This window comes from Lynx canadensis, chromosome A1, assembly GCF_007474595.2.
Source record: "Lynx canadensis isolate LIC74 chromosome A1, mLynCan4.pri.v2, whole genome shotgun sequence".
Classification (NCBI taxonomy): domain Eukaryota; kingdom Metazoa; phylum Chordata; class Mammalia; order Carnivora; family Felidae; genus Lynx; species Lynx canadensis.
In genome coordinates this window covers 87,395,741-87,423,576 of record NC_044303.2, presented here as the reverse complement: position 1 = coordinate 87,423,576, position 27,836 = coordinate 87,395,741, and the positions used below count along the sequence as shown (strand labels likewise).

At 41.7% G+C, this 27,836-nt stretch overlaps 2 protein-coding genes across 2 annotated transcripts in view; one reads left to right on the top strand and one right to left on the bottom strand.

Moving 5' to 3' along the window:
• The window catches only part of LOC115513824 (olfactory receptor 2H2-like), a 32,140-nt gene extending 13,027 nt beyond the window's left edge, over positions 1-19,113 (bottom strand). Inside the window, exon 1 of the mRNA XM_032593723.1 lies at positions 19,066-19,113. Within this exon, the coding sequence (XP_032449614.1) occupies positions 19,066-19,113 (48 nt within the window). The remainder of the gene's footprint in view (positions 1-19,065) is intronic.
• A 7,048-nt stretch (positions 19,114-26,161) lies between these two features.
• Positions 26,162-27,130, top strand: LOC115513766 (olfactory receptor 2B11). The gene has a single exon (XM_030315188.1). The coding sequence runs from the start codon at positions 26,162-26,164 to the stop codon at positions 27,128-27,130; it is 969 nt and encodes a 322-aa protein (XP_030171048.1).
• The last annotated feature ends 706 nt before the right edge of the window (positions 27,131-27,836 follow it).

The window sequence follows — 27,836 nt, the reverse complement described above, 5'->3', positions numbered from 1 at the left end:
CTGTATTGCATATATGAAAGTGGTTAAGAGTAGATCTTAAAAGTTCTCATCATAAGGAAACATTATAAATATGTGTGGTGTTGCTTATTAATTATTCTTATTGTAATAATTTTGGAATATATACATATATTAAATTGTTATGTTATATACCTTAAAGTTATACAATGAATGTTATATGTCAGTTACGTTTCAAGAAAACCAGAAAAAATACCGTGGTGATATTGTTGCAAAAATAGAAATACCCTGGTGAATGGGTGTGAATAAACCAATAAACCAAATAGGAGGTCAAGAAAGTAACCTCATTACCTGGGCGATCAGAAGTAGAATTGACATCAAGTGTAGGAAGAGCAGGTGAGGGTAAAAGAGACTAGGAGTTTGCATAAAGTCAGGGCTGTCCAAGTAGGCCTGTTCCCCCAGTTATTATGCTCAGACATGTGGTGGTTTGATCCCAGAGTGAAGCTGAACACTCCATGCGTCCAGTGCCTGCACTGAGAGTGGGTCTCACTGGCCACACCTGGCCTGGCTCTCCTGCCTCTTACTCTAAATTTTTTTTTCAACGTTTTTATTTATTTTTGGGACAGAGAGAGAGACAGAGCATGAACGGGGGAGGGGCAGAGAGAGAGGGAGACACAGAATCGGAAACAGGCTCCGGGCTCTGAGCCATCAGCCCAGAGCCTGACACGGGGCTCGAACTCACGGACCGCGAGATCGTGACCTGGCTGAAGTCGGACGCCTAACCGACTGCGCCACCCAGGCGCCCCTCCTGCCTCTTACTCTAATAGAAGTTCACCTTCCTAGAATCTACATGTCAGCAGTGATGGTGGTAGCTTGCTCCATTTTTCTTCCAGTTCAAGTTCTTCTATAAAACACTACTTCTTCAAACTGTAAGAGACTCTTAAATGCAGAGTAAACTGAGGATTGCTGAAGGGTAGGTGGCCAGGGGATGGGCTATATGAATGAAGGACCTTAAGGAAGACACATGTTGGGACGAGCACTGGGTGTTATATGTAAGTGATGAATCACTAAATTCTATTCCTGCAAATAATAATACACTGTATGTTAACTAAATGGAATTTAAATAAAAATTTGAAACAAAGCAATACAGCTAATGTATTTCTGAAAATTAAAAAAGAATTCTGGGGTGCCTGCATGGCTCAGTCAGTTAAGCATCCGACTTCAGCTCAGGTCATGATCTCATGGTTCGTGAGTTCAAGCCCTGCATCAGGCTCTGTTCTGACAGCTTAGAGTCTGGAGCCTGCTTTGAATTCTGTGTCTCCCTGTCTCTCTGTACCCCCCCTCCCCGCACATGCTCTCTCTATCTCCTTCAAAATAAATAAAAACATTTAAAAAATTAAAAAAAAATCTGTCAAGTGCAAAAAATTGCTAATAATTGAGAACAGCACAAAGTGTCAGTGTGGGAGTTGATTGTATCATTTTATTATTATTTTTTTTAAAGAGACGCTACTTTATTATTTTCACCATTAAAAATTACAATCTAGGGGTTCCTGTCTGTTTGGTCAGGAGAGCATGCAACTCTTGATCTTGGGGACATGAGTTCAAGCCCCATGTTGGACGTAGAGCTTACTTAAAAAATATAATCTCAAGAGAGGAGAGGGTGGTGCCTTGCAAGTCTGGCATGAAGAGCCCAGGCAGGTGGAGCTGGGGGAGGAGGGGAGGAAATCCAGGAAGTTGGCAGCCCCAATATGTATCCTCAGCCTCCCTCTCTGCAAATTCCATTCACCTTTAATTTTTTTTAATGTTTATTCATTTTTGAGACAGAGAGAGAGGCAGAGAGAGATGGAGACACAGAATCTGAAGCAGGCTCCATGTTCTGAACTGTCAGTCTAGAGCCTGACATGAGGGTCGAACTCACAAACCATGAGGTCATGACTTGAGCTAAAGTCGGATGCTCAGCTGACTGAGCCCCCCCCCCAGGCGCCCCCTAGTTACCTTTCTAATTGGAGCAACAGAGTGGCCACAGAGTGTAAACCTCCTGAGCACGAGGTGGGCACTTGAGACCTCAGGTCTGCCAGGACCTCTGGAGAAAGAATGGATTACAGATTTCTTGCCAGTCCGTGCCCAGTGGGAGCTGAGCATCAGGATGGAAACAACCAAGGCCCTTGAGTCTTCTGGATTGTTGGAGTCGAGCCACAGACAGCTGTGAATCCCTGCCTAAAGGGGTGAGAGATTTATTTCTTGGAGACCTTTGAGCTCCTAGGATTTACTCCAAGCCTCTCAGCTCAGGTGTTGACATTTTCTTCAGTAGGAACATTGTGACATGCTACTCACTGGAGCCTCATGGCCTGGAAGTCCACGGATGGATGACTGTCTCTTCTTCCCCTCTGTTTCTGGCACCTGTGCTAGTTTGTCCCAGGTGTATCTCTCATGCTCTAGGCAGGTATAGGTTGGGTCCCATAGGGATGCTCTTTACTTCCCTGTGGTTGGATTTGCCCCCTCTCATACCTTCTGGTCCTCTTTATTTCAAGACCTTGTAGTGTGTAAGAGGAACCTTCTGTAGTCAGGGTCTGTGGTATAATAAAAATATTTAGTCTTTATCTCTAGTGTTTGGCACAGAACTTCAAAAACATTTCAGATTTCCTAAGAAGAGTGTCTTTTGTTGTTCATTAAAAACCCCTTTCAACCATACCTGGGTTTATGCTAATGTAACTTACTGTGGGTCCTTGTGTAGTTTTAAGGGAGGGGCTGGCCCTACCAGAAAGATAAGTATGTGATTAGACCAAACTTTCTGCCTTATCCCCTACCTCTGAAGAGGGGTGAGGGGCTGGAGGAGAGCCAGTCACAAGTCAGTGGATTAATCAATCATGCCTATGTGATCAACTCCCCATCAGACTCAGGACACTGAGTCTTGGCAGAGGTCCCCACATGATGTGCTGGGAAGGTGATGCACCTGCTCCTTAGGGATGGGACATGGAGGGTCTGCATCCTCCATCCTGAAGCTGAACCTTGCTCTATGCGTCTCTCCCGTTTGGCCGTTTCTGAGTTGTATCCTTTATAAGAAAATGGTACTCATAAGCATAACACTTTTCTGTGGGTTGTGTGAGTTCTTTTAGCAAATCATCAAACCTAAGGATGGGTTGTGGGAAAGCCAGAATTTACAGCTAAATCATGCAAAAATTGTGGGTGGCCTCTGAGACTCTCAGCTGGCATCTGAAGTGGGGGGACGTCCTGTGGGACTGAGACCCTTACACCTACAGGCTCCGTGGTAACTCCAGAGTTAGTGTCAACATTGGGCTGGATTATTGAACACATTATTGGGGGTGAACAATTGGCCAGCAAGTATGTAGGGTCCCAAATGCTTCACTCACTGTTTTACCACGAGTAAGTCACTCAAATTTCCATTATATGTAAAAATGCAGATAATAATTATATCTGTCTCATTTTGCTACTTTGAGATTTAAAAGGGTTACTGTTGCATTCAGAGCAGGCCTAGGATAGAGTGAAGTCTATTTTCTTCTCTTTCTTCTTCCATCATCTTTGAGGGGTAAGTGTCAGAAATAGGTTCATGGGTTAAAGGCTCAATTTCAGTTTCCATTCTACTGGATAGCATTCTCTGTGGATTAGAGGACTTACTTTGGAATGGAGTCCCTGGAACCCTTCCTCCCAGGATAGAAAACTTAGTTCTGTGACCATAAATGGGCAGAAGGTACCTGTTTTCAACTTCATGATGTGTTGCTTAGCTGTATCAGGAATTACCTTAACAGACACGCAAGCCTCATTTTAGGAATTACGGTAAAACCTTGGCTTGCAAGCATAATTCGCTCTGGAAACATGCTTGTCATCCAAAGCACTTGTATATCAAAGCGAATTTCAAGAACCACTGGCTCCGTTGTGATCCTGTGATATTCGGTGTCATGTACTGTTTGTATTGCAAGACATTCCTTGTTTATCAAGTTAAAATTTATTAGCAATGTTTGCTCATCTTCTGGAACACTCACAGAATAAGATACTTGCAATCCACGGTTTTACTGTTTTATTATTGATGCCTCAGGTCCAAGAATGTCTGTGTTACTGTGAACTCATTTTCATTAAGCATCTTTCTGCACCTGAAACTATGTTACGTATTCTAATTAAAGAGTTCAGGTAAGAGTAGTACCTTTTGATACTTCAGAGCAGTGATATCAACATCTAAACAACATACAGGTATATCAGTAAGAACACAGCCATGTGACAGAAACTATACTGTTTTAATGGAAGGAATTTAACATAAAAATGTTAGGGATTGGCTCTCTGAAAAGAGAAAAACAACACAAAGCTTTCATGGGGACAGTGACTGCAGCAAACAGGTAGTTGGCTTTATTAGAACTTGGATGTTTGGAGGAGGCCCCTGGGGAGCTGAGTCCTAGCCTCTGGGAAGGGAGCGCTGTTCTGGGTGGCTCGTGCTGTCCTTAAGGGGTAGAAAAGGCTGGTTCTGCAGGTGTGGAAATGGAAGTCAGTCGCTGCAGCCAAGGTGAAGCAGCCCTGCTGAGGAAGCTTAGAGACACAGATGAAACAGAGAAACTAGGTGGAGAAAGTCCTCTGTCCTCCAGTCCCACAGAGTGACTGGCATACTTCCCACTGGATGCGTTTATAGGAAGTAGCTGACAGACAAAATCATTTTTGTTCTCAAAGTCCTAACTTGGCTTCTGAGCTTTCAGATGCCTTTTGGAGGAAAAAACATTGGAAAGTTGAAGCATACCTCCCTCAGTATCTCTCAAACATGGTCGTTCAGTTTCTTTGGAATACTCATGCAGCCTTTGGGAATTTTAATCATTTAACTTTAGAATGAGGGATGAGGCAGGATGGAAGCTTTGTGGTCCTAATCGTAGGAACTGTGAAAACAACATTATCTGGAAGATAAACAGCTACTTGATGAGCAAATCTTCCTTGTGGTGTGTGGCGTTTGACTTTGGCCCAGGTCATGATCTCACAGTTCATGGGTTTGAGCCCTGATGTCACCAGAGCCTGTTTTAGATCCTCTGTCTCCCTCTTTCTTTTCTCCCCCCATGCTTGTATACTTTCTCTTTCTCTCTCTCAAAAATAAACATTTAAAGAAAATAAAATAAATTTAAAAAATAAAAAATATAGTGTTTCACAAACATAAATGAAAATCTGTCATCACAATCTGTCTGGCACAATATGTCTCTCTTAAAGAGCATTATTTGATTTTATACTAGCCTCTTACTCTCTTTTTGTCCTTTTAAAAATCTTGAGTCTTTAAATTTCTTTAGCTTATATTTCTTCATTCTCAAATCTTATGTTATAAAACTCTAATTTTTCCCCCATTTGGTTTTTCCTGTTTGGGTAACCTGAAAATGACCTTATAAATCAAATTTAATTTTTGAGACACTTTTCCCTCTGAAGCAATCCTTCATTTTTTTCTTTCATTAACAGTTAAACAGCCCAGATGGAGGGGAAGATGGCAGCATAGGAGGACGCTAAGCTCACCGCATCCTGCTGAACACTTAGATTCCACCTACACCTGCCTAAATAACCCAGAAAACTGCCAGAAGACTAGCAGAATGGATTCTCTGGAGCCAAGCACAGACAAGAGGCCCACGGAAGAGAGTAGGAAGGGTGGAGAGGCGGTGTGCGCTACATGGACTGGGGGGAGGGAGCCGGGGTGGAGGTGCAGCCCACCAGCCAAGCAGAGACCCCGAGTCTGGCTTGCAAAAGTGGAGGGGCCAGATGGAGTGTGTTTGGACAGCAAGCAGGACTTAACATCTGGAAGGTTATAAGTTAACAGCTCTGCTTGGAGAGCGGGAAGGCTGGAGGACAACAGGAGGGAGAGTTGTTGAGCCCTGGACGACAGAACTCAGCTCAGTGGGGAACAAAGGCGCTTGCCAGCACCATCTCCCTCACCCATCCCCCAGACAAAATCCCAAAGGGAACCAGATCCTCCCAGGGAACTTGCTTGCACCCTGCAAACACCCGACGCTGTGCTTCTATGGATCCGTCCCTCTGGCGATGGGTCTGACTCCCTCCCGGTGCCGCAGGGCCCCTCCCGAAATGGATCACTGAAGGATAAGTGAGCTGAGCCTGCCCCTCTTGCCCCTGTGCACCTTGCTGATCCACCCCAGCTAATATGCCAGATCCCCAGCACCACAAGCCTGGCAGTGTGCAAGTAGCCCAGAGAGGCCACCCCACCCCACAGTGAATCCAGCCCCTAGAAGGGGAAGAGAAGGTACACACCAGTCTGACTGTGGCCCCAGTGGTGGGCTGGGGGCAGACATCAGGTCTGACTGCGGCCCCACCCACCAACGCAAGTTATTCAAGACAGCACAGGGGAAGCGCCCTGCAGTTCTTTCCAAAATGATGAAACAGAAGAATTCTCCTCAAAAGAATCTCCAGGAAATAACAACAGCTAATGAACTGATCAAAAAGGATTTAAACAATATAACAGAAAGTGAATTTAGAATAATAGTCATAAAATTAATCGCTGGGCTTGAAAACAATATAGAGGACAGAAGAGAATCTATCGCTACAGAGATACAGGGACTAAGGAACAGTCAGGAGAAGCTAAAAATGCTATCAATGAGCTGCAAAATAAAATGGAAATGACCACGGCTCTGATTAAAGAGGCAGAGGAGAGAATAGGTGAACTAGAAGATAAAATTATGGAAAAAGAGGAAGCTGAGAAAAAGAGAGATAAAAAAATCCAGGAGTATGAGGGGAGAATTAGAGAATTAAGTAATGTGATAAAATGCAATAATATACGCATAATTGATATTCCAGAGGAGGAAGAGAGAGGGAAAGGTGCTGAAGGTATACTTGAAGAAATCATAGCTGAGAAATGATTCAGGAGAAATCCCTGATCTGGGGAAGGAAAAAGGCATTGAAATCCAAGATGTACAGAGAACTCCCATCAGACGTAACTTGAATCGATCTTCTGCACGACATATCATAGTGACACTGGCAAAATACAAGGATAAAGAGACAATTCTGAAAGCAGCGAGGGATAAACACGCTCTAACATATAAAGGAGACCTATAAGACTCGTGACCGATCTCTCTACTGAAACTTGGCAGGCCAGAAAGGAATGGCAGGAGATCTTTCATGTGATGAACAGAAAAAATATGCAGCCGAGAATCCTTTATCCAGCAAGTCTGTCATTTAGAATAGAAGGAGAGATAAAAGTCTTCCCAAACAAACAAAAACTGAAGGAATTCGTCACCACTAAACCAGTCCTACAAGAGATCCTAAGGGGGATCCCATGAGACAAAGTACCAGAGACATCGCTACAAGCATGAAACCTACAGACATCAAAATGACTCTAAATCCATATCTTTCTATAATAACTCTGAATGTAAATGGACTAAATGCACCACCCAAAAGACATAGGGTATCAGAATGGATAAAAAAACAAGACCCATCTATTTGCTGTCTACAAGAGACTCATTTTAGACCTGAGGACACCTTCAGATTGAGAGTGAGGAGATGGAGAAGTATTTATAATGCTACTGGAAGTCAAAAGAAAGCTGGAGTAGCCATACTTATATCAGACAAACTAGACTTTAAATTAAAGGCTGTAACAAGAGATGAAAAAGGGCATTATATAATAATCACAGGGTCTATCCATCAGGAAGAGCTAACAATTATAAATGTCTATGTGCCGAATACAGGAGCCCCCAAATATATAAAACAAGTACTCACAAACATAAGCAACCTTATTGATAAGAATGTGGTAATTGCAGGGGACTTTAACACCCCACTTACAGAAATGGATAGATCATCTATACCGACGGTCAATAAAGAAACAAGGGCCCTGAATGATACATTGGATCAGATGGACTTGACAGATATATTTAGAACTGTGCACCCCAAAGCAACAGAATATACTTTCTTCTCGAGTGCACATGGAACATTCTCCAAGATAGATCACATACTGGGTCACAAAACAGCCCTTCATAAATATACAAGAATTGAGATCATACCATGCACACATTCAGACCACAATGCTACGAAGCTTGAAATCAACCACAGGAAAAAGTCTGGAAAACCTCCAAAAGCATGGAGGTTAAAGAACACCCTACTAACGAATGAGTGGGTCAACCAGGCAAGTAGAGAAGAAATTAAAAAATATATGGAAACAAAAGAAAATGAAAATACAAGAATCCAAATGCTTTGGGATGCAGCGAAGGCAGTCCTGAGAGGAAAATACATTGCAATCCAGGCCTATCTCAAGAAACAAGAAAAATCCCAAATACAAAATCTAACAACACACCTAATGGAAATAGCAGCAGAACAGCAAAGACAGCCTAAACCCAGCATAAGAAGAGAAATAATAAAGATCAGAGCAGAAATAAACAATATAGAATCTAAAAAAACTGTAGAGCAGATCAACGAAACCAAGAATTGGTTTTTTGAAAAAAAAAAATGGATAAACCTCTAGCCAGGCTTCTCAAAAAGAAAAGGGAGATGACCCAAGTAGATAAAATCATGAATGAGATTGGAGTTATTATAACCAGTCCCTCAGAAATACAAACAACTATCAGGGAATACTATGAAAAATTATTCCAACAAATGGAATTATGTCCAAAAATTATGTCCAACAAATTGGACAACCTGGAAGAAATGGATACATTCCTAACCACCCACACACTTCCAAAACTCAATCAGGAGGAAATAGGAAGCTTGTACAGACCCATAACCATCAAAGAAATTGAATCAGTCACCAAAAATGTCCCAACAAATGAGTCCAGGACCAGATGGCTTCCCATGTGGAGTTCTACCAGACGTTTAAAGCAGAGATAATACCTATCCTTCTCAAGCTGTTCCAAAAAATAGAAAAGGATGGAAAACTTCCAGACTCATTCTATGAAGCCAGCATTACTTTGATTCCTAAAGCAGACAGAGACCCAGTAAAAAAGAGAACTACAGGCCGATATCCCTGATGAACATGGATGCAAAAATTCTCAATAAGATACTAGCAAATCGAATTCAACAGCATATAAAAAGAATTATTCACCATGATCAAGTGGGATTAATTCCTGGGATGCAGGGCTGGTTCAACATTCGCAAATCAATCAACGTGATACATCACATTAATAAAAGAAAAAAATAAGAACCATATGATCCTGTCAATCGATGCAGAAAAGGCATTTGACAAATATCAGCATCTTTTCTTAATAAAACCCCTCAAGAAACTCGGGATAGAAGGAAAATACTTAAACTTAATAAAAGCAATTTATGAAAAACCCACAGCTAATATCATCCTTAATAGGGAAAAACTGAGAACTTTTCCCCTGAGATCAGGAACAGGACAGGGATGCCCACTCTGACTGCTGTTGTTTAAAATAGTGTTGGAAGTTATAGCATCAGCAATCAGACAACAAAAGGAAAGCCATACAGAGAAAGACATACCATATGTTTTCACTCTTATGTGGATCCTGAGAAACTTAAGAGAAACCCATGGGGGAGGTGAAGGAAAAAAAAGGGATTAGAGTGGGAGAGAGCCAAAGCATAAGAGACTCTTAAAAACTGAGAACAAACTGAGGGTTGATGGGGAGTGGGAGGGAGGGGAGGGTGGGTGATGGGTATTGAAGAAGGCACCTTTTGGGATGAGCACTGGGTGTTGTATGGAAACCAATTTGACAATAAATTTCATTTATTGAAAAACAAAGCAAAAGAAAACAGCTAAACACTTCTTTATGCATCTATACCACCTTGCAGAAATGACAGCATAGGCACTTATTCATGTCCAAGTTATTGGCATAAAATAGCCTGAAATTGGATATTAATCCACATATAGTATCTGATGACTTATTACTTGTGTGGCTATTACTGAGACACATCAGATTTGCTTATTTTTTCTTTTAATTGATTAGAATAGATTCCAAAGAAACCAAATCATAGAAACTACTGAATTATAATCTAATAATCTTGTGTTTATTCCAGAACAAATATCTTGCCTGTAAATCCAGGAAAGTGGGCAGGTAACACTTCAGAAATCATATCAATCAATGAATTGTATGACACAGATACCATGTGGGGGTATTGCCATTCTTTGGAACAGGTTGAAGGTACTGAAGGGCAACAAAATTCCATTCTGCCCACCACCTCTCCAGCTTAGGCTTAGGTCCTGTTTGAACTATTCTTTTTGCTCTTTTCTTTCTTTTCTAATCCTTCTCACAATTGTATTTCTATAGTCATGTGATAATTAGTGTCGGTTTTTCTGTATCACTCTAGTAACACCATGGAGGCTCAAATTTTTTTTTTTAATTGAGATTCAACTCAGTTAACATACAGTGTAGTCTTGCCTTTTGGTGTAGAAGCCCATTATTCATCACTTATATACAGCATCCAGTACTCATCACAACAAATGCACTCTTTAATACCCATCATTCATTTAGCCCATTCCTCCACTCCCTTCCCCTCCAACAATCTTCAATTTGTTCTCTACAGTTAAGAGTCTCTTATGGTTTGCCTCCCTCTTTGATTTTATCTTATTTTTCCTTCCCTTCACCTATGCTCATCTGTTTTGCTTCTTTAATTCCACATACAAGTGAAATAATATCTGTATTTCTTTGACTGATTTATTTCACTTGACATAATACCCTCTGGTTCCATCCACATTGTTGCAAATGGCAAGATTTCATTCTTTTTCACCACCAAGTAGTGTATGTATATGTGTGTGTGTGTGTGTGTGTGTGTGTGTGTATCACCATTTTCATCACCAAGGAGTGTATATATAGATATAGATAAATATGTGAGATATATATATATATATATATATATATATATATATATCTCACATCTTCTTTATCCATTTGGGATAAAAGGGGCATTTGGGAATTTGGGACCTTTCCATAATTTGGCTACTGTTGATAGCACTGCTATAATGCATGTGCCCCTTCGAATCAGAATGTTTGTATTCTTTGGATAAATACTTAGTAGCGCAATTGCTAGGTTGTAGGAAAACTGGACAGTGACCAGCAGAAGAATGAACCTGGGCTACTTTCTTATACAATACATAAAAATAAATTCAAAATGGATGAAAGACCTAAATATGAGGCAGAAAACCATCAAAATCCTACAGGAGAAAACAGGTAGCAACTTCTTTGACCTTGGCCACAGCAACTTCTTGACATGTCTCAGGAGGGAAGGGAAACAAAAGTAAAAGTGAACCACTGGGACCTAATCAAGATAAACAGTTTCTGCACAGCAAAGGAGACAATCAACAAAACTAACCAGCAACTGACAGAATGGGAGGAGATATTTGAAAATGACATATTAGATAAAGAGTTAGTATCCAAAATCTATAAAAAATTTATCAAACTCAACACTCAAAAAAACAAATAATCCAGTTAAGAAATGGACAAAAGATATGAACAAACACTTTTGAAAGAAGAGACACTGATGGCTAACAGACATGTGAAAAGATGCTCAACATCACTCATCACTAAGGAAATACAAATCAAAACCATAGTGAGATACCAGCTCACAACAGTCAGAATGGCTAAAATTAACAACTCCAGAAACGACAGATGTGGGCAAGGAGGTGAAAAAAGGAAAACACTGCTGGTGGGCATGTAAATTGGTACAGACACTCTGGAAAACAGTATGGAAGTTTCTCAAAAAAATTAAACATAGAAATTGGAAGATGGTGGCAAAGGAGGGCGCTGGGCTCACCTCGTCCTTCTGATCACTTAGATTCCACCCACACCTGCTTAAGTAACCCAGAAAACCACCAGAAGACTAGCAGAATGGACTCTCCAGAGCCAAGAATAGATGCGAGGCTCACAGAAGAGGGTAGGAAGGGCAAGGAGGTGGTGCATGCTACACGGACTGGCGGGAGGGAGCTGGGGTGGTGGAGGGGCAGCTCCCCAAGCAAGGCAGAGCCCCTGAAGCCTGGCTTACAAAAGTGGAGGGGCCTGACTCCGTGAATTCTGACAGCCAGCGGGACTTAACATCTGGAATGTTAAAAGTCAACAGCTCTGCTTGGAGAGCCAGAGGGTGAGTGGACACCGGGAGGGAGAGTTGTTGAGCCTCGGGAAGACAGCGCTCAGCTCAACGGGGAACAAAGGCACTGGCAAGCGCCACCTCCTTCTCCCATCCCTCCAGCTGTAATCCCAAAGGGAACCAGTTCCCATCACCAAACTTGCTTGCACCGCACACTCAATGCTGTGCTTCTGTGGATCCATCCCTCTGACAGGTCTGCCTCCCTTCTGGAGCCACAGGGCCCCTCCTGCAGGGGACCACCCACAGCAAAGTGAGCTAAGCCCGCCCCTCCCACCCCTGTGCACCTTGCAGATCTACCCCAGCTAATACGACAGATCCCAGCAAAGCAGCACCACAAGCCTGGCTGTGTGCAAGTAGCCTGGACAGGGGCCACACCACTCCACAGTGAGTCCTGCCCCTGGGAGAGGGGAAGATAAGATACACACCAGTCTGACTGTGGCCCCAGTGGTGGGCTGGGGACAGACATCAGGTGTGACTGTGGCTCTGCCCACCAACACAAGTTACTCCAGACAGCACAGGGGAAGTTCCCTGAAGTTCAGCGCCACCCCAGGGACTACCCAAAATGACGAAATGGAAGAACTCGCCTCAAAAGAAACTTCAGGAAGTAGCAACAGCTAACGAATTGATCAAAAACGATTTAAGCAATATAATGGAACAAGAGTTTAGAATAATAGTCATAAAATTAATCGCTGAGCTTGAATAAAGCATAGAGGACAGCAGAGAATCTATTGCTACAGAGATCAAGGGACTCAGAAATAGTCATGAGGAGCTAAAAAATGCTATAAATGAGCTGCAAAATAAAATGGAGGCCATCACAGCTTGGATTGAAGAGGCAGAGGAGAGGATAGGTGAATTAGAAGATAAAATTATGGAAAAAGAAGAAGCTGAGAAAAAGAGAGATAAAAAAATCCAGGAGTATGAGGGGAGAATTAGAGAACTAAGTGATGCAATCAAACAGAACCATATCCTTATGATAGGAATTCCAGAAGAGGAAGAGAGAGAGAAAGTGGCTGAAGGTGTATGTGAACAAATCATAGCTGGGAACATCCCTGATCAGAGGAAAGAAACTGGAATTGAAATGCAAGAGGCACAGAGAACTCCCTTCAGATGTAACTTGAATCGATCTTCTGCATGACATATCACAGTGAAACTGGCAAATTACAGGGATAAAGAGAAAAATCTGAAAGCAGCTAGGGATGAGCAGGCTCTAACTTATAAAGGGAGACCCATATGACTACTGGCAGACCTATCTACTGAAACTTGGCAGGCCAGAAAGAAATGGCAGGAAATCTCCAATGTGATGAAAAGAAAAAATATGCAGCCAAGAATCTTTTATCCAGCAAGTCTGTCATTCAGAATAGAAGGGCAGATAAAGGTCTTCCCAAACAAAAACTGAAGGAATTCATCACCACTATACCAGCCCTACAAGAGATCCTAAGGGGGGATTCTGTGAGTGAAATATTGCAAGGACCACAAAGTACCAGAGACATCACTACAAACATGAAACCTACAGACATCACAATGACTTTAAACCCATATCTTTCTATAATAACATTGAATGTAAATGGGCTAAATGCTCCAACCAAAAGACTTAGGGTGTCAGAATGGATAAAAAAAGACCCGTCTATTTGCTGTCTACAAGAGACTCATTTTACACCTGAGGACACCTTCAGATTGAGAGTGAGGGGATGGATAACTATTTATCATGCTACTGGAAGTCAAAAGAGAGCTGGAGTAGCCATACTTATATCAGACAAACTAGACTTTATTTATTTATTTTTTTTTTAAATTTTTTTTTCAACGTTTATTTATTTTTGGGACAGAGAGAGACAGAGCATGAACGGGGGAGGGGCAGAGAGAGAGGGAGACACAGAATCGGAAGCAGGCTCCAGGCTCTGAGCCATCAGCCCAGAGCCTGACGCGGGGCTCGAACTCACGGAGCGCGAGATCGTGACCTGGCTGAAGTCGGACGCTTAACCGACTGCACCACCCAGGCGCCCCAAGACAAACTAGACTTTAAATTAAAGGTTGTAACAAGAGATGGAGAAGGGCATTATAGAATAATTACAGGGCCTATCCATCAGGAAGAGCTAACAATTATTAATGTCTATATGCCGAACATGGGAGCTCCCAAATATATAAAACAATCACAAACATGAGCAACCTTATTGATAAGAATGCGGTAATTGCAGGGGACTTTAACACCCCACTTACAACAATGGGGTATTGTTGTAATCTAGACACAGGATCAATAAAGAAACAATGGCCCTGAATGATACATTGGATCAGATGGAGTTGACAGACATATTTAGAACTCTGCATCCCAAAGCAACAGAATATACTTTCTTCTCGAGTGCACATGGAACCTTCTCCAAGAGAGATCACATACTGGGTCACAAAACAGCCCTTCATAAGTATGCAAGAGTTGAGATCATACCATGCTCACTTTCAGACCACAATGCTATGAATCTTGAAATCAACCACAGGAAAAAGTCTGGAAAACCTCCAAAGGCATGGAGGCTAAAGAACACCCTACTAGAGAATGAATGGGTCAACCAAGCAATTAGAGAAGAAATTAAAAATATATGTATATGGAAACAAATGAAGATGAAAATACAACAATCCAAAAGCTTTGGGATGCAGCGAAGGCAGTCCTGAGAGGAAAATACATTGCAATCCAGGCCTATCTACAGAAACAAGAAAAAACCCAAATACAAAATCTAACAGCACACCTAAAGGAAGTACAAGAAGAACAGCAAAGATACCCCAAACCCAGCATAAGAAGAGAAATAATAAAGATCAGAGCAGAAGTAAACAATATAGAATCTAAAAAAACTGCAGAGCAGATCAATGAAACCAAGAGTTGGTTTTTTGAAAAAATAAACAAAATTGATAAACTTCTAGCCAGGCTTCTCAAAAAGAAAGGGGAGATGACCCAAATAGATAAAATCATGAATGAAAATGGAATTATTACAACCAATCCCTCAGAAATACAAGCAATTATCAGGGAATACTATGAAAAATTATATGCCAAAACCTGGACAACCTGGAAGAAACGAACACATCCCTAACCACCCATACACTTCTAAAACTCAAACAAGAAGAAATAGAAAACTTGAACAGACCCATAACCAGCAAAGAAATTGAATCAGTTATCAAAAATCTCCCAACAAATAAGAGTCCAGGACCAGACGGCTTCCCTGGGGAATTCTACCAGACATTTATAGCAGAGATAATACCTATCCTTCTCAAGCTGTTCCAAAAAATAGAAAGGGAAGGAAAACTTCCAGACTCATTCTATGAAGCCAGCATTACTTTGATTCCTAAACCAGACAGAGACTCAGTAAAAAAAGAGAACTACAGGCCATTATCCCTGGTGACTATGGATGCAAAAATTCTCCATAAGATACCAGCGAATTGAATTCAACAGCATATAACAAGAATTATTCACCATGATCAAGTGGGATTCATTCCTGGGCTGCAGTGCTTGTTCAACATTTGCAACATTTGCAAATCAATGAACGTGACATTAATAAAAGAAAAGATAAGAACCATACGATCCTATCAATCGATGCAGAAAAAGCGTTTGACAAAATTCTGCATGCTTTCTTAATAAAAACCCTCGAGAAAGTCAGGATAGAAGGAACAAAATAAACATCATAAAAACCATTTATGAAAATCCCACAGCTAATATCATCCTCCATGGGGAAAAACTGAGAGCTTTCTCCCTGAGATCAGGAACACGATAGGGATGTCCACTCTCACCGATGTTGTTTAACATAGGTTGGAAGTGCTAGCACCAGCAATCAGACAACAAAAGGAAATCAAAGACATGAAAATTGCCAAAGATGAAGTAAAACTTTCACTTTTCGCAGAGGACATATTACTCGACACGGAAAACCCAACAGACCCCACCATAAGTCTGCAAGAACTGATACATGAACTCAGCAAAGTCGCAGGGTACCAAATTAGTGTGCAGAAATTGGTTGTACCTTTATACACTGATAATGAAGCAACAAAAAGAAATAAACAAACTGATTCCATTCACAATTGCACCAAGAAGCATAAAATACCTAGGGATAAATCTAACCAAAGATGTAAAAGATCTGTATGCTGAAAACTATAGAAAGCTTAGGAAGGAAACTGAAGAAGATACAAAGAAATGGAAAGACTTCCCGTGCTCATGGATTGGAAGAATAAGTATTGTCAAAATGTCAATACTACCCAAAGCTATCTACACATTCAATGCAATCCCAGTCAAAATTGCACCAGCATTCTTCTAAAAGCTAGAACAAGCAATCCTAAAATTTGTATGGAACAACAAAAGGCCTTGATTAGCCAAGGCAATTTTGAAGAAGAAGACCAAAGCAGGAGGCATCACAATCCCAGATTTTAGCCTCTACTACAAAGCTGTCATCACCAAGACAGCATGGTATTGGCACAAAAACAGACACATAGACCAATGGAATAGAATAGAAACCCCAGAACTAGACACACACAAGTATGACCAACTAATCTTTGACAAAGCAGGAAAAAACATCCAATGGAAAAAAAGACAGTCTCTTTAACAAATGGTGCTGGGAGAACTGGACAGCAACATGTAGAAGGTTGAAACTAGACCACTTTCTTACACCATTCACAAAAGCAAACTCAAAATGGATAAAGGACCTGAATGTGAGACAGGAAACCAACAAAACCCTAGAGGAGAAAGCAGGAAAAGACCTCTCTGACCTCAGCCGTAGCAATCTCTTACTCGACACATCCCCAAAGGCAAGGGAATTAAAAGCAAAAGTGAATGATTGGGACCTCATGAAGATAAAAAGCTTCTGCACTGCAAAGGAAACAATCAATGAAACTAAAAGGCAACCGACGGAATAGCAAAAGATATTTGCAAATGACATATCGGACAAAGTACTAGCATCCAAAATCTATAAAGAGCTCACCAAACTCCACACCTGATAAACAAATAATCCAGTGGACAAATGGGCAGAAAACATGAATAGACCCTTTTGTAAAGAAGACATCCAGATGGCCACAGGCACATGAAAAGATGCTCAACGTCGTTCCTCATCAGGGAAATATAAACCAAAACCACACTCACATACCACCTCATGCCAGTCAGAGTGGCTAAAATGAACAAATCAGGAGACTATAGATGCTGGTGAGGATGTGGAGAAACAGGAACCCTCTTGCACTGTTGGTGGGAATGCAAACTGGTGCAGCTGTTCTGGAAACCAGTGTGGAGTTCCTCAAAAAATTAAAAATAGATCACCCTATGACCCAGCAATAGCACTGCTAGGAATTTACCCAAGGGATACAGGAGTGCTGATGCATAGGGGCACTTGTACCCCAATGTTTATAGCAGCACTCTCAACAATAGCCAATTTATGGAAAGAGCCTTAATGTCCATCAACTGACGAATGGATAAAGAAATTGTGGTTTATATACACAATGGAATACTATGTGGCAATGAGAAAGAATGAAGTATGGCCTTTTGTAGCAACATGCATGGAAGTGGAGAGTGTTATAAGTGTATAAGCCATACAGAGAAAGACAGATACCATATGTTTTCACTCCTATATGGATCTTGAGCAACTTGACAGAAGACCATGGGGGAGGGGAAGGAAAAAAAGAAAAAGTTAGAGAGGGAGGGAGCCAAAACATAAGAGACTCTTAAAAACTGAGAACAAACTGAGGTTTAATGGGGGGTGGGAGAGAGGGGAGGGTGGGTGTTGGGTGTTGGGGAGGGCACCTGTTGGGATGAGCACTGGGTGTTGTATGGAAACCAATTTAACAATAAATTTCATATTAAAAAAATAAAAATAGTGGGCTCCTCGGTGGCTCAGTTGGTTAAGCATCTGCCTTAGGCTCAGGTCATGATCTCACAGTTCATGTGTTCAAACCTCACCTCAAGGTCTTTGCTGTCATTGCAAAGCCCACTTCAGATCTTCTGGCCCTCTCTTTCTCTGCGCCTCCCCCACTCACTCTCTCTGAAAAATACATAAACTTAAAAAAATAAATTTCTTTTTTTAAAATAAATTTTCATGTTTATTTTTTGAGAAAGAGAGAGTAAACGTGAGCAGGGGAGGGGCAAAGAGAGGGAGGAAGACACAGAATCCAAAGCAAGCTCCAGGCTCCAAGCTGTCAGGACAGAGCCCAATGCATGGCTCGAACTCAAGAACTACATGATCATGACCTAAGCCAAAGTCAGATGCTTAACCAACTGAACCACCCAGGTGCTCCCAAAAATTGAATTTCTAAAAAATTAAAAATAAAACTACCCTATGAACCAGAAATTGCACTACTTGAAATTTAGCCAAAGGATACAAAAATGCTGTTTCAAAGGGGCACATGCACACCAGTGTTTATAGCAGTACTATCAACAGTAGCCAAAGTATGGAGAGAGCCCCAATGTCCATCGACTGATGAATGGATAAAGATGTGATATATATATATATATATATATATATATATATATATATATATTGGAATACTACTTGATGATGAAAAAGAACGAAATCTTGCCATTTGCAACAATGTGGTTGGAACTAGAGTGTATTCTGCTAAGCAAAATAAATCAGTCAGAAAAAGACAAATATCATATGATATCACTCATATGTGGAATACAACAAACAAAACAGACGAACATAGGAGAAAGGGGGAGAAAGAGATGTAGGCAAACCATAAGAGACTTCTAAATACAGAGAACAAACTGATGGCTGCTGGAGGGGAGTTGGTGGGTGGATGGGTTAAATGGGTGACGGGCATTGAGGAGGGCACTTGTAGTGATTAACACTAGGTGTCATATATAAGTGATGAATCACTAAATTCTACACAGGAAATTATTATTATACTATATGTTAACTAATTTGGATGTAAAGAAAATTATTATTTAAAAAAATAACGAAATTTCAGGAAATCTTCTTGATCTGTCAGGGTTACTTTCAGCCTCTTAAAACATAAAACCCAAATCAGTGCTGTAAACAAGATTGAAGGTTATCACTCTCACATCAGGAAACCTGGGGGTCAACAGGTAATGCACATCCATGATGATCAGGTGCCCTGACTCCTCTCAATGCTCCATCATTCTTAGTGTAAAGCCCTCACCTTCAAGTTTGCTTCAAGGTCACCCATGACTGCTAAGCCTCCAGCCATCAAGTCTACATTGCATGTATGAAAATGAAGAAAGATGGACAAGTATCTTCTGCCAGCTTTCCCAGCATCTCATTCATCTTATTGTCTTCCCCTATCAGGGAAACTGGAAAATTCAATTCCTTCACAGGGCATCTTGCCTCCTGGAGTGACAGGGACTGTGGACAATAAGCAGAAGCCAAGATATCTGAAAGGAGGTAAGGAAGGTGACGATCAACATAATGCTAAAGGGACCCTGTTTTCATCTCAGTCACGAGAGTTTCCATCTACACGATTGCCGCACTTTATGGCATAAAACTGTCTAGTTCATCTCTTTTTCTTCCCCCAAATTCACAGACGTTTAAGCCTCAGAATTTCTGGAAGTTATCCCAACTGGACATCAAGACAATTCCCAAGACATTCCACATCTCACACCCTGCTCTTTCAGGTAGAGAACACAGCAGAGCAATGTTGTCAGAGAATTTTCCCACTTCATCCCCCAAGCACAATGTCCCTTGTCTTCCTTTGAGTCAGGGTTCCTCTCCCTATAATGTTAGACAAAATGCTTCCTAAAACTCCTAGAACATAAAAATGAAACCACTGCCATGATCTCATCGTATTCCCACTCCAACATCTAGAACTACCCAAAGATGATCAAGTCAAAATCTACAGAGGAGAAATGACTGCCCAAAGGTGTCATTATCCATGATGGGTTCTAGCACTAGCTTTTATACACATGAATAAATTAACGTGAATTAACACGTGCACCACTTCATGCTGATCATCTACCAACAGGCTTTCTGGCCATCCCTTCCATGTGATGAATGGAATAGGTGGCTGAGCCATATGTAGTAGTCAGAAAAAAATCAAAGTTATTACCCTATGCCGTTCACTATCCTGAGTGCTTAACAAAACAAAAACAAACAAACGACAACTCATGTTACACTTGTAACAGAGTGTGAAGGCCAGTACTATTGCTTCCTATACTTTTCTGATCTCATGAATGTTGCCCAGAGAAGATATGTAATCTGTCCAAAGACACACAGTGAGTGGCTGACCTTGGTGCTGAAGTCTGTGCAGTGCCGACACTCTAATTGAATTACATGCTATACAAGTTACTCTTCCACTCTGACTTTATGGCAACACCCACCTTCCCTAAGGAGTTAAAAATCCAGAGTCCTCATTTCCCGTTATTGGTCTATTTCCTCTGGTCTTCTGGTATTCGAAGATTTACCCTTAATTGCGAGTATTTCATGCTCGCACAATACATCAATTACCAGCTAACCCCTCAGACACTAATTAAACAAAACATCAGGGATAACTTCTCAGCAGAGGAGGGCAAGGTTTTACTCTAAGTGTCTTGGGAGAAAGAACAGAGTCTTTATAGAAATAAATGGAAAGAATGAGGTTAAGTTTATCCTGATGGTTATTTTGAAAAGAGCAGGGAGCAGGACACGGGGATGGCTTGTCACCTAAGAAACTTCTCTTTGGAAGTAACCTCTGCCACATAAACGTATAAGCTAGCTCTTCTGTGGCCAGGGGACCATAGCTAGAGCATATCTGCTAATCTCATTTGTTACTTGGATAAAGACCAGAAAGCACTGAGTTTTCCCAGTGAGCAGACTCTTCTTCTGGACTGAGAATAATCTCTCCACACTTGCTCAGAGGGTAAAACTCAAGAAAGGGCAAAGTCCCAGGAGCCTTATAAGAGAAGACACGTTTTGTCTTTCTGAAATACAAAAAGCTTTTCCAATGACTTCATCCGTAAATGTTCCTCTTCAGACAAGACCACCAGAAGCTAATAAAGCCTCATGTCCTTAACCAAGCCCTCTGTAGAAGCCAGAGAACCATGGATATGAGTGATTAGTCCTCAGCATGAATGCTGGTCTATGTTGGAGACCACGGGGACATGAGATGGAGGACAGGTGAGTCAGTGAGTAGCGGCCACACATTAAGCAGCATATGTAAAATGGTGTACTTCAAGCTAGAAAAGACAGTCAGGAACAGAACAGGCTGCTCCTGCCTGTAGGTATACCAGTTGTCCAGTACTCATCAGAAGCGTGAATGTTGTTCACAGTGATGAGGGCCCTGAGGCTCATTTCTACTGCTGTTCAATATTTTCGACAAAGCTGAGTTATAGTCACAAAAACAATATTAAGCCAAGCATGGCCTTATACAGAGAGGAATAGAGTGAGAAAGCCAAATATTACCAGCCCCCAGAGAAAGAAAGCTTTGAGGTGAATTTTAGCAGCAAATTGAAATAGTTAAAGAACAAAAATAGGCAGTGGAATGCGGGTGGGGAAGCAGGTGTGTGCAAGAGGGGTGTTTAACAAAAAGTCACGATATGAAACAGGACTGTTGATACTTTGAAAGCAGGTATCATGCATCCAGGGTTAAGACATCTTGAGGGTCTAGAGGGAGGTAACTTCCTTCCATATAAACTAGCAACAGGGGGCTTAAATATCTTTCTACATGAAGTCATAGTGTTGTGCTGACCTGAGTGAAAAGGATGTTCCTAACCTTTGTAGATTTCTCAGTTTTCCCATCATTATTGAAGGAGGATATGAAATGGCATACATAGTTCTTGGTATACAGATTGAGAGGTGACGGGTGCTCACTCATTGCTGAGTTATCTCCCATCTACTTTTACTTCTTGTTGTGAAATACTTGTCTAATCTCTAGAACTAAAGCATTTTGAAAAGTTATACCTCAGCCCCCTCGTGTGGATATGGTTATCAATGCCCCTCAAACCCCTTTGTACATGGGAGCTTACAGATGATCCAGTGAGTAATCAGTGAAGATGGTTTTGGAAAGAGGCAGAAGCTGAGTTGTACTATGTGATGTGAGACAGCATTCCTGGTAGGAGGACCCACAATAAGCAAAGGTCTAGACAGGATGAGCAAGCGTGTGGGTACACCTGGCCACTGATTATATGCAAGGGGCTGGTGGATGATAGCAGAGCAAATCTGAAGAGGGCAGGGCTGAAGTTATGCGTTTAGACTCTTCCTCACTGGGCCAGTTCACTTCTTGATTTTATTCTAATTGACCTTCTACCCAAGAAATAAGCATGTCATTGGGAAAGAACCAGAAACATAGACAAACCCTGAGAAAAGTACTTTTGGTGTGTGTGATGAAAGAGCACCTGCTAGTATCAGTGAAGAGAAATGTTTTCCATCATTAAGCCTTACCCCAAGACTCAATATCTTGCAGTTTAATCCTGATTATGACCTGGACAGTTAAATAGGTCCTTCACCTGGTTATCTGGGTGGTGGAAAGTTTAGGCTGAATGTTAGATTGAAGAAAGGGATCTCTTGGACTAATAGGCAATAAAACCCCATGGTCTAGTCCTTCTTCTCCCACCTCATAAGCTTATTTCCAGATTTTCTTTTCTGTTGTAGATAATATGTTCTGTTCATCTCCAAGGGGAAGTCCACAGCCAGCACCAGGCATTATGATAATATATACATGAAAACAAGATGTATGTATGTATGTATGTATGTATATACACATACATGTATATACACAGATATAGGTATAGATATAGATACACAATGAGGATTATGTATTATATACATGCATGTATATACACAGACATAGGTATAGATGCATAATGAGGATTATATATCATACACAGAATGATACAGATCACAGGGTTTTATCAATGTGTTCAAAAATCTCCCTGGCCTACCAGTAGGTATCGGGTAAGTTCTGTGACTGAAATATCTCAGGGCAGCTGCTAACAGATAGGGATGTGACAGTGATCAGAAGAAACTGCAGAGGATTGAGTGAAAGAAGAATATAATCCCTACTCTTACCACACAACTGTTTAAGAAGACGGTTGTTTAGTTTTTAAGTAATTGAAACACTTAGAGATATATTTGCTTTTAAGACCTGTGTCTTAGAAAGATGGTTCCCTTGTAAGTGGAGTAATGGGCTGGATAAGGAAGGAATTGCCTATGGGAAGACAATTATCAGGCTCTAAGTGGGGTCCAGATGGTCATCCTGGCCAAGGATGGCAGTGGCAAGGATGCAGATAGCTTGTACTATAACCTTAGACTAGTAAAGTCAATAAGAATGCCGTGGATAAAATGTAGACAATGAGGAACATTAACAGAAATAATCTGAACACTCTGAGTCAGGGTAACTGATGCAGAGGCAATCAAGAATGAGAATGAAGGTGCTGGACTGAAGTTAGAGGAACAACTGACAGGTTAAGTTTGGGATGCACCAGTTGACAATGTCAGAAAGGAGGGGCATCCGGGTGGCTCAGTCGGTTGAGCGTCTGGCTCTTGATTTTGGCCCAGGTCATGATCTCATAGTTCATGAGATTAGGCCCTGTGTCAAGCTCTGTGCTGACAGCATGGAGACTGCTTGGGATTCTCCCTCTCCACTTCTCTCTCTGACACTCTCCTGCGCACTCTCTATCTCTCTCTCAAAATAAATATATCAACTTAAAAAAAAAAACAATGTCAAAAGGGAGATTAGATATCAGTGAAGAAGTGACAGCTAGAGACACAGATCTGGAAGGACTCTGAGGGTAATTGTGACAGATGTGGAAATTATTGTGTTTATCCAGGGAAGCGAGGCAGTGCCTTGGAGAACACTTCTATAAGGGTGATAGGAAGATAGAAGGAGGTCAAGGGGGTCCAGAGACTGGATCCAAAGCAGGGTTCTAAATGGAAAGGGCTGGACCACAAGCCATCAAATTCAGAGAAGGGTCAGGTTGGGCTGATGTCTAGCTTTGCAGGCCACCAGCTGTGTGTGTGCCCATGGGTGCCTGGTGCACTGAACCAGAAGTTAGAGGAAGCGCCTCCTCTTCAGTCCCCTCACCACTTTCCCTTGGATGACATTACTCTCCTGTTTCTGTCATTCTCTTCATCTCAGTCATGTGCATGGATACTGTTGCTGCTTTCCAGGTCACCAGCGGCTTTTTTTTTAAAGCAAAGAGAATAATGATTATGAGCAAGAGCTTAGCTTTCAATCTTGGCTTTATCACTTGCTGCTATTTAGGTAATGTAAAGTAGACCAGTCATCTTCCCCAAGCCACTCTGTTCAACAGCAAAATGGCGGTAAAAACATCTCCCTTACCGAACCGTTAAAGCACTAAGTAAGATAATCACATAAAGTTGTTATCACAGCACCTGGCTCATAGTGAGTGCCCAATAATTTGCATTAATTACTAACTATGACCTATACCTACCCATCCATCTTCTTTGGTTCTTCCATCCTTTTATATCTGTCCTCACCATCCTTATAACTTTTCCCATTCTTGTCCAGTGTAGACTCTGAGAAAAAAACCTTGGAATGAGAAATCGAAGAAAGGGAGATGGTGTGATCACTTTTCATCTTAAAAGGTGGGATAGCCTGATTTTCCCTGCGCAGCCCACTAAATCAAAAATGGTGCCCTGAGCTCCCATTAGAGATAAAATAACTGCATTGTGTAAGATTCACCTTAGAAGTACTTTCGACAGAACAGTGGGAAGAAGTGTAATAATTGGGTATTCCACAAGAACATTTAAATCCTAGAATTTGAGTTGTTTTCAAGTAATACCAGGGGTGTTTGTTTTGTTTTGTTTTGTTTTTGAGAGAGAGAGTACAAGTAAGGAGCAGAGAGAGAGAGAGAGAGAGAGAAGTGGGGCTCATGCTCACCCAGTGTGGGACTCAAACTCATGAACCATGAGATCATGACCTGAGCCGAAGTCAAGTGCTTAACTGACTGAGCCACCCAGGTGCCCCAAAGTAACACCAGGGTTCTTAAGAATGCAAGACTTGGAGGGGAAGGGGGGCACTTGTTTATTGCAGCACCACTGAATAGATCTCCATGAATATTATAGTCTATGCATAAAGTATCAAATAAAGGACTAAAAATGAATCTTTCATAAATTACTCACACACAGGATTTAACTTCTTTTCAGTCTCATCCTGGACTATACCACCCTGCATCCTGGAAAGTGCACAGTCCTACAAAGAGTGTAGGAGGTTGGGCCTGATGAAGCTCAGTGGAAAGGCCCCATGCATCAGCAGGTGGAAATCCAGTTGCTTTCTAAAAGATACAGAATCCAGACATCAAATCAACTGTGTGCTCCAACGAGGAGAGGAAACAGCTGCTTGGTAAAGAGGTTGTACAGGGAGATCCAAACGTCACTCAAACTGCCCAATAAGTGTTGGCTCTGGAGGCAATCAGAACCTTCAGTAGCCAACTCCAGGGGCTATGTTCCTGACAGGGTGCAATATATTTCTCCCTATGCTCTGGGGTCTTATTAGGTGCCTGGACCAAGTCAACCCCTGCAGTGACTTAACTCCTTCACTCCAGGGTCTCGAAGGATCTTGGTATGTGATTTTTTTCTGTTTGTTTTTATGTTTTGTTTTGTTGTGTTGTGTTGTGTTTTGCTTGTTTTGAGGTTTTTTTTTTTACTGCAAAGTGAGTGATAGTGCTGCCTATGTGTGGGTGACCATGGGAGAGAGACCAGCATGTGCAGAAAGCCAAAGAGCACCTGTTCATGATGAACAGAGACAGATGCAAGCCTTAGTAGGTGAGTCAAGTGTGTTCCTATCTTGCTTTATGCCACTTCTCACCTCCCTCCTACCAACACTTCCAAAGGGCAAAGGAAGAAAACCTAAGAAAGAAGTCAATTGCCTGTCAGTGAGTTTGCAGAGAGAGGTCAAACATTCTGATAGTTATGGGAGATATGACAGACTTTGACCAAATTGGAAGAAAATTGTTATTTATGGTGTACATTCACAAACATCATGTTGATCTATCATCTCCAAAACTTTGCATTTGAGGGAAGTATTTTCTCCCTGCATCGCAGATGCAGAAATCAAAGTTCAGAAAGATTAAATGGCATAATCAAGGTCACAGAGCATAGGAGGCAGAGCAAAACCCATGTGCATGTGCTGTGCCTCCTGATCCCGACTTCCCCATGTCTCAGTGTCTCTATGGAGATGACAGGATGCAACGTCTGTAGGAAAGCTCAGGCACAGGCATGAGGAAGACAGTTATCTCATGCTCTCAGGTTTTATTCACTTTGACTTTCTTGACTCATCACAGGCACCAAAAACATGCCTCAACATGAGAGGTCATAACCACAGCATTCTGTGGGAACCCCCTAAAGACTTCATCCTTCTAGGTGTTTCTGACAGGCCATGGCTGGAGCTCCCTCTCTTTGTGATCCTCCTGGTGTCCTACATTCTGGCCATGTTGGGGAACATTGCTATCATCCTGGTGTCTCGACTGGATTCTCAGCTCCACAGCCCCATGTACATCTTTCTCGGGCACCTATCCTTCCTCGACCTCTGCTATACCACCACCACAGTCCCTCAGATGCTGGTCAACATGGGGAACTCCAGTAAGACCATCAGCTATGGTGGCTGCACAATGCAGTATGCAATTTTCCACTGGTTGGGATGCACTGAGTGCATTGTCTTGGCTGCTATGGCGCTGGACCGCTATGTGGCCATCTGTGAGCCTCTCCGGTATGCCGTTATCATGCATCGTCCTCTCTGTCAACAGCTCGTGGCTGTGGCCTGGCTCAGTGGCTTTGGCAACTCCCTTGTTCAGGTAGTGCTGACAGTGCAGCTGCCTTTCTGTGGGCGGCAGGTGCTGAACAACTTCTTCTGTGAGGTGCCAGCCATGATTAAGTTGTCATGTGCTGACACAGCCATGAATGATACCACACTGGCTGTGCTGGTAGCCTTCTTTGTGCTGGTTCCCCTAGCTCTCATCCTTTTCTCCTATGGCTTCATTGCCCGAGCAGTGCTCAGGATCCAATCCTCCAGGGGAAGGCACAAAGCTTTTGGGACCTGTTCCTCCCACCTGGTGGTGGTGTCCCTTTTCTACCTGCCAGCCATCTACATGTACCTGCAACCCTCTTCCAGCTACTCCCAAGAACAGGGCAAGTTTATCTCCCTCTTCTATTCCATAATCACCCCCACCCTCAATCCTTTTATCTACACTCTGAGGAACAAGGATGTAAAGGGAGCCCTGAGAAAGCTCCTGTCAAGGATCTGGAGGCTCTGCATATTAAGCTCTGAGATGTGACAATGTCCATTGGTTACAGAAACCTGGGAAAATGTATTGTGTGATTAAGAAGTCCACAGCCAGAGTTAAGTTTTTAGAGACATTTGGGAGCCCCTCAAGTCCTCTGTCAAAACATTTTGCCTTCTGTGTGGTCATGGTGCCTAAAATCCCACGTCTCCCAATAGTCTTTAGTTCTAAGACACCATATACTTTTAGGAATCATTTAAACACAATTGGTGTGCAGTAAGTTTTTGTCAAATTACTTAATTTCTACTCTCCTAATTCTTGCCCCCCTTTTTTCCCTCCCACTTGTTTCTTTCTGATCTTCCCTCTTCCTTTTTCATTACTCCTAAGTGTGCATAATATGAACCTGAAATGTAATCTTATATTACTTATAATAATTTTGTTTGTCTCCATATACTTAAATCTCCATAAATTTTATGTAAATTTAAAAAAATTCCCAAAATTAAGGGGATTGCTTTCTTCTTCCTGTGACTTACGTGATGTGTTTGTTGTTGTTTTTTCTACAGTTCAGGTTTTCTTCTATAGAAAGTTTTCCACTCTATTGGCTGAAAGCAAGCATATTTATTTTGAACGTGTAAGACTCTATATTAGAGTCAAATAGCATAATATCTTATCTAAAAAGCCAATGCTGGACTTGAGAATACAAGATATGGATACAATCAAAGTTAGGGACAATAAAATTTTAACTAACAATTTCAAGGTC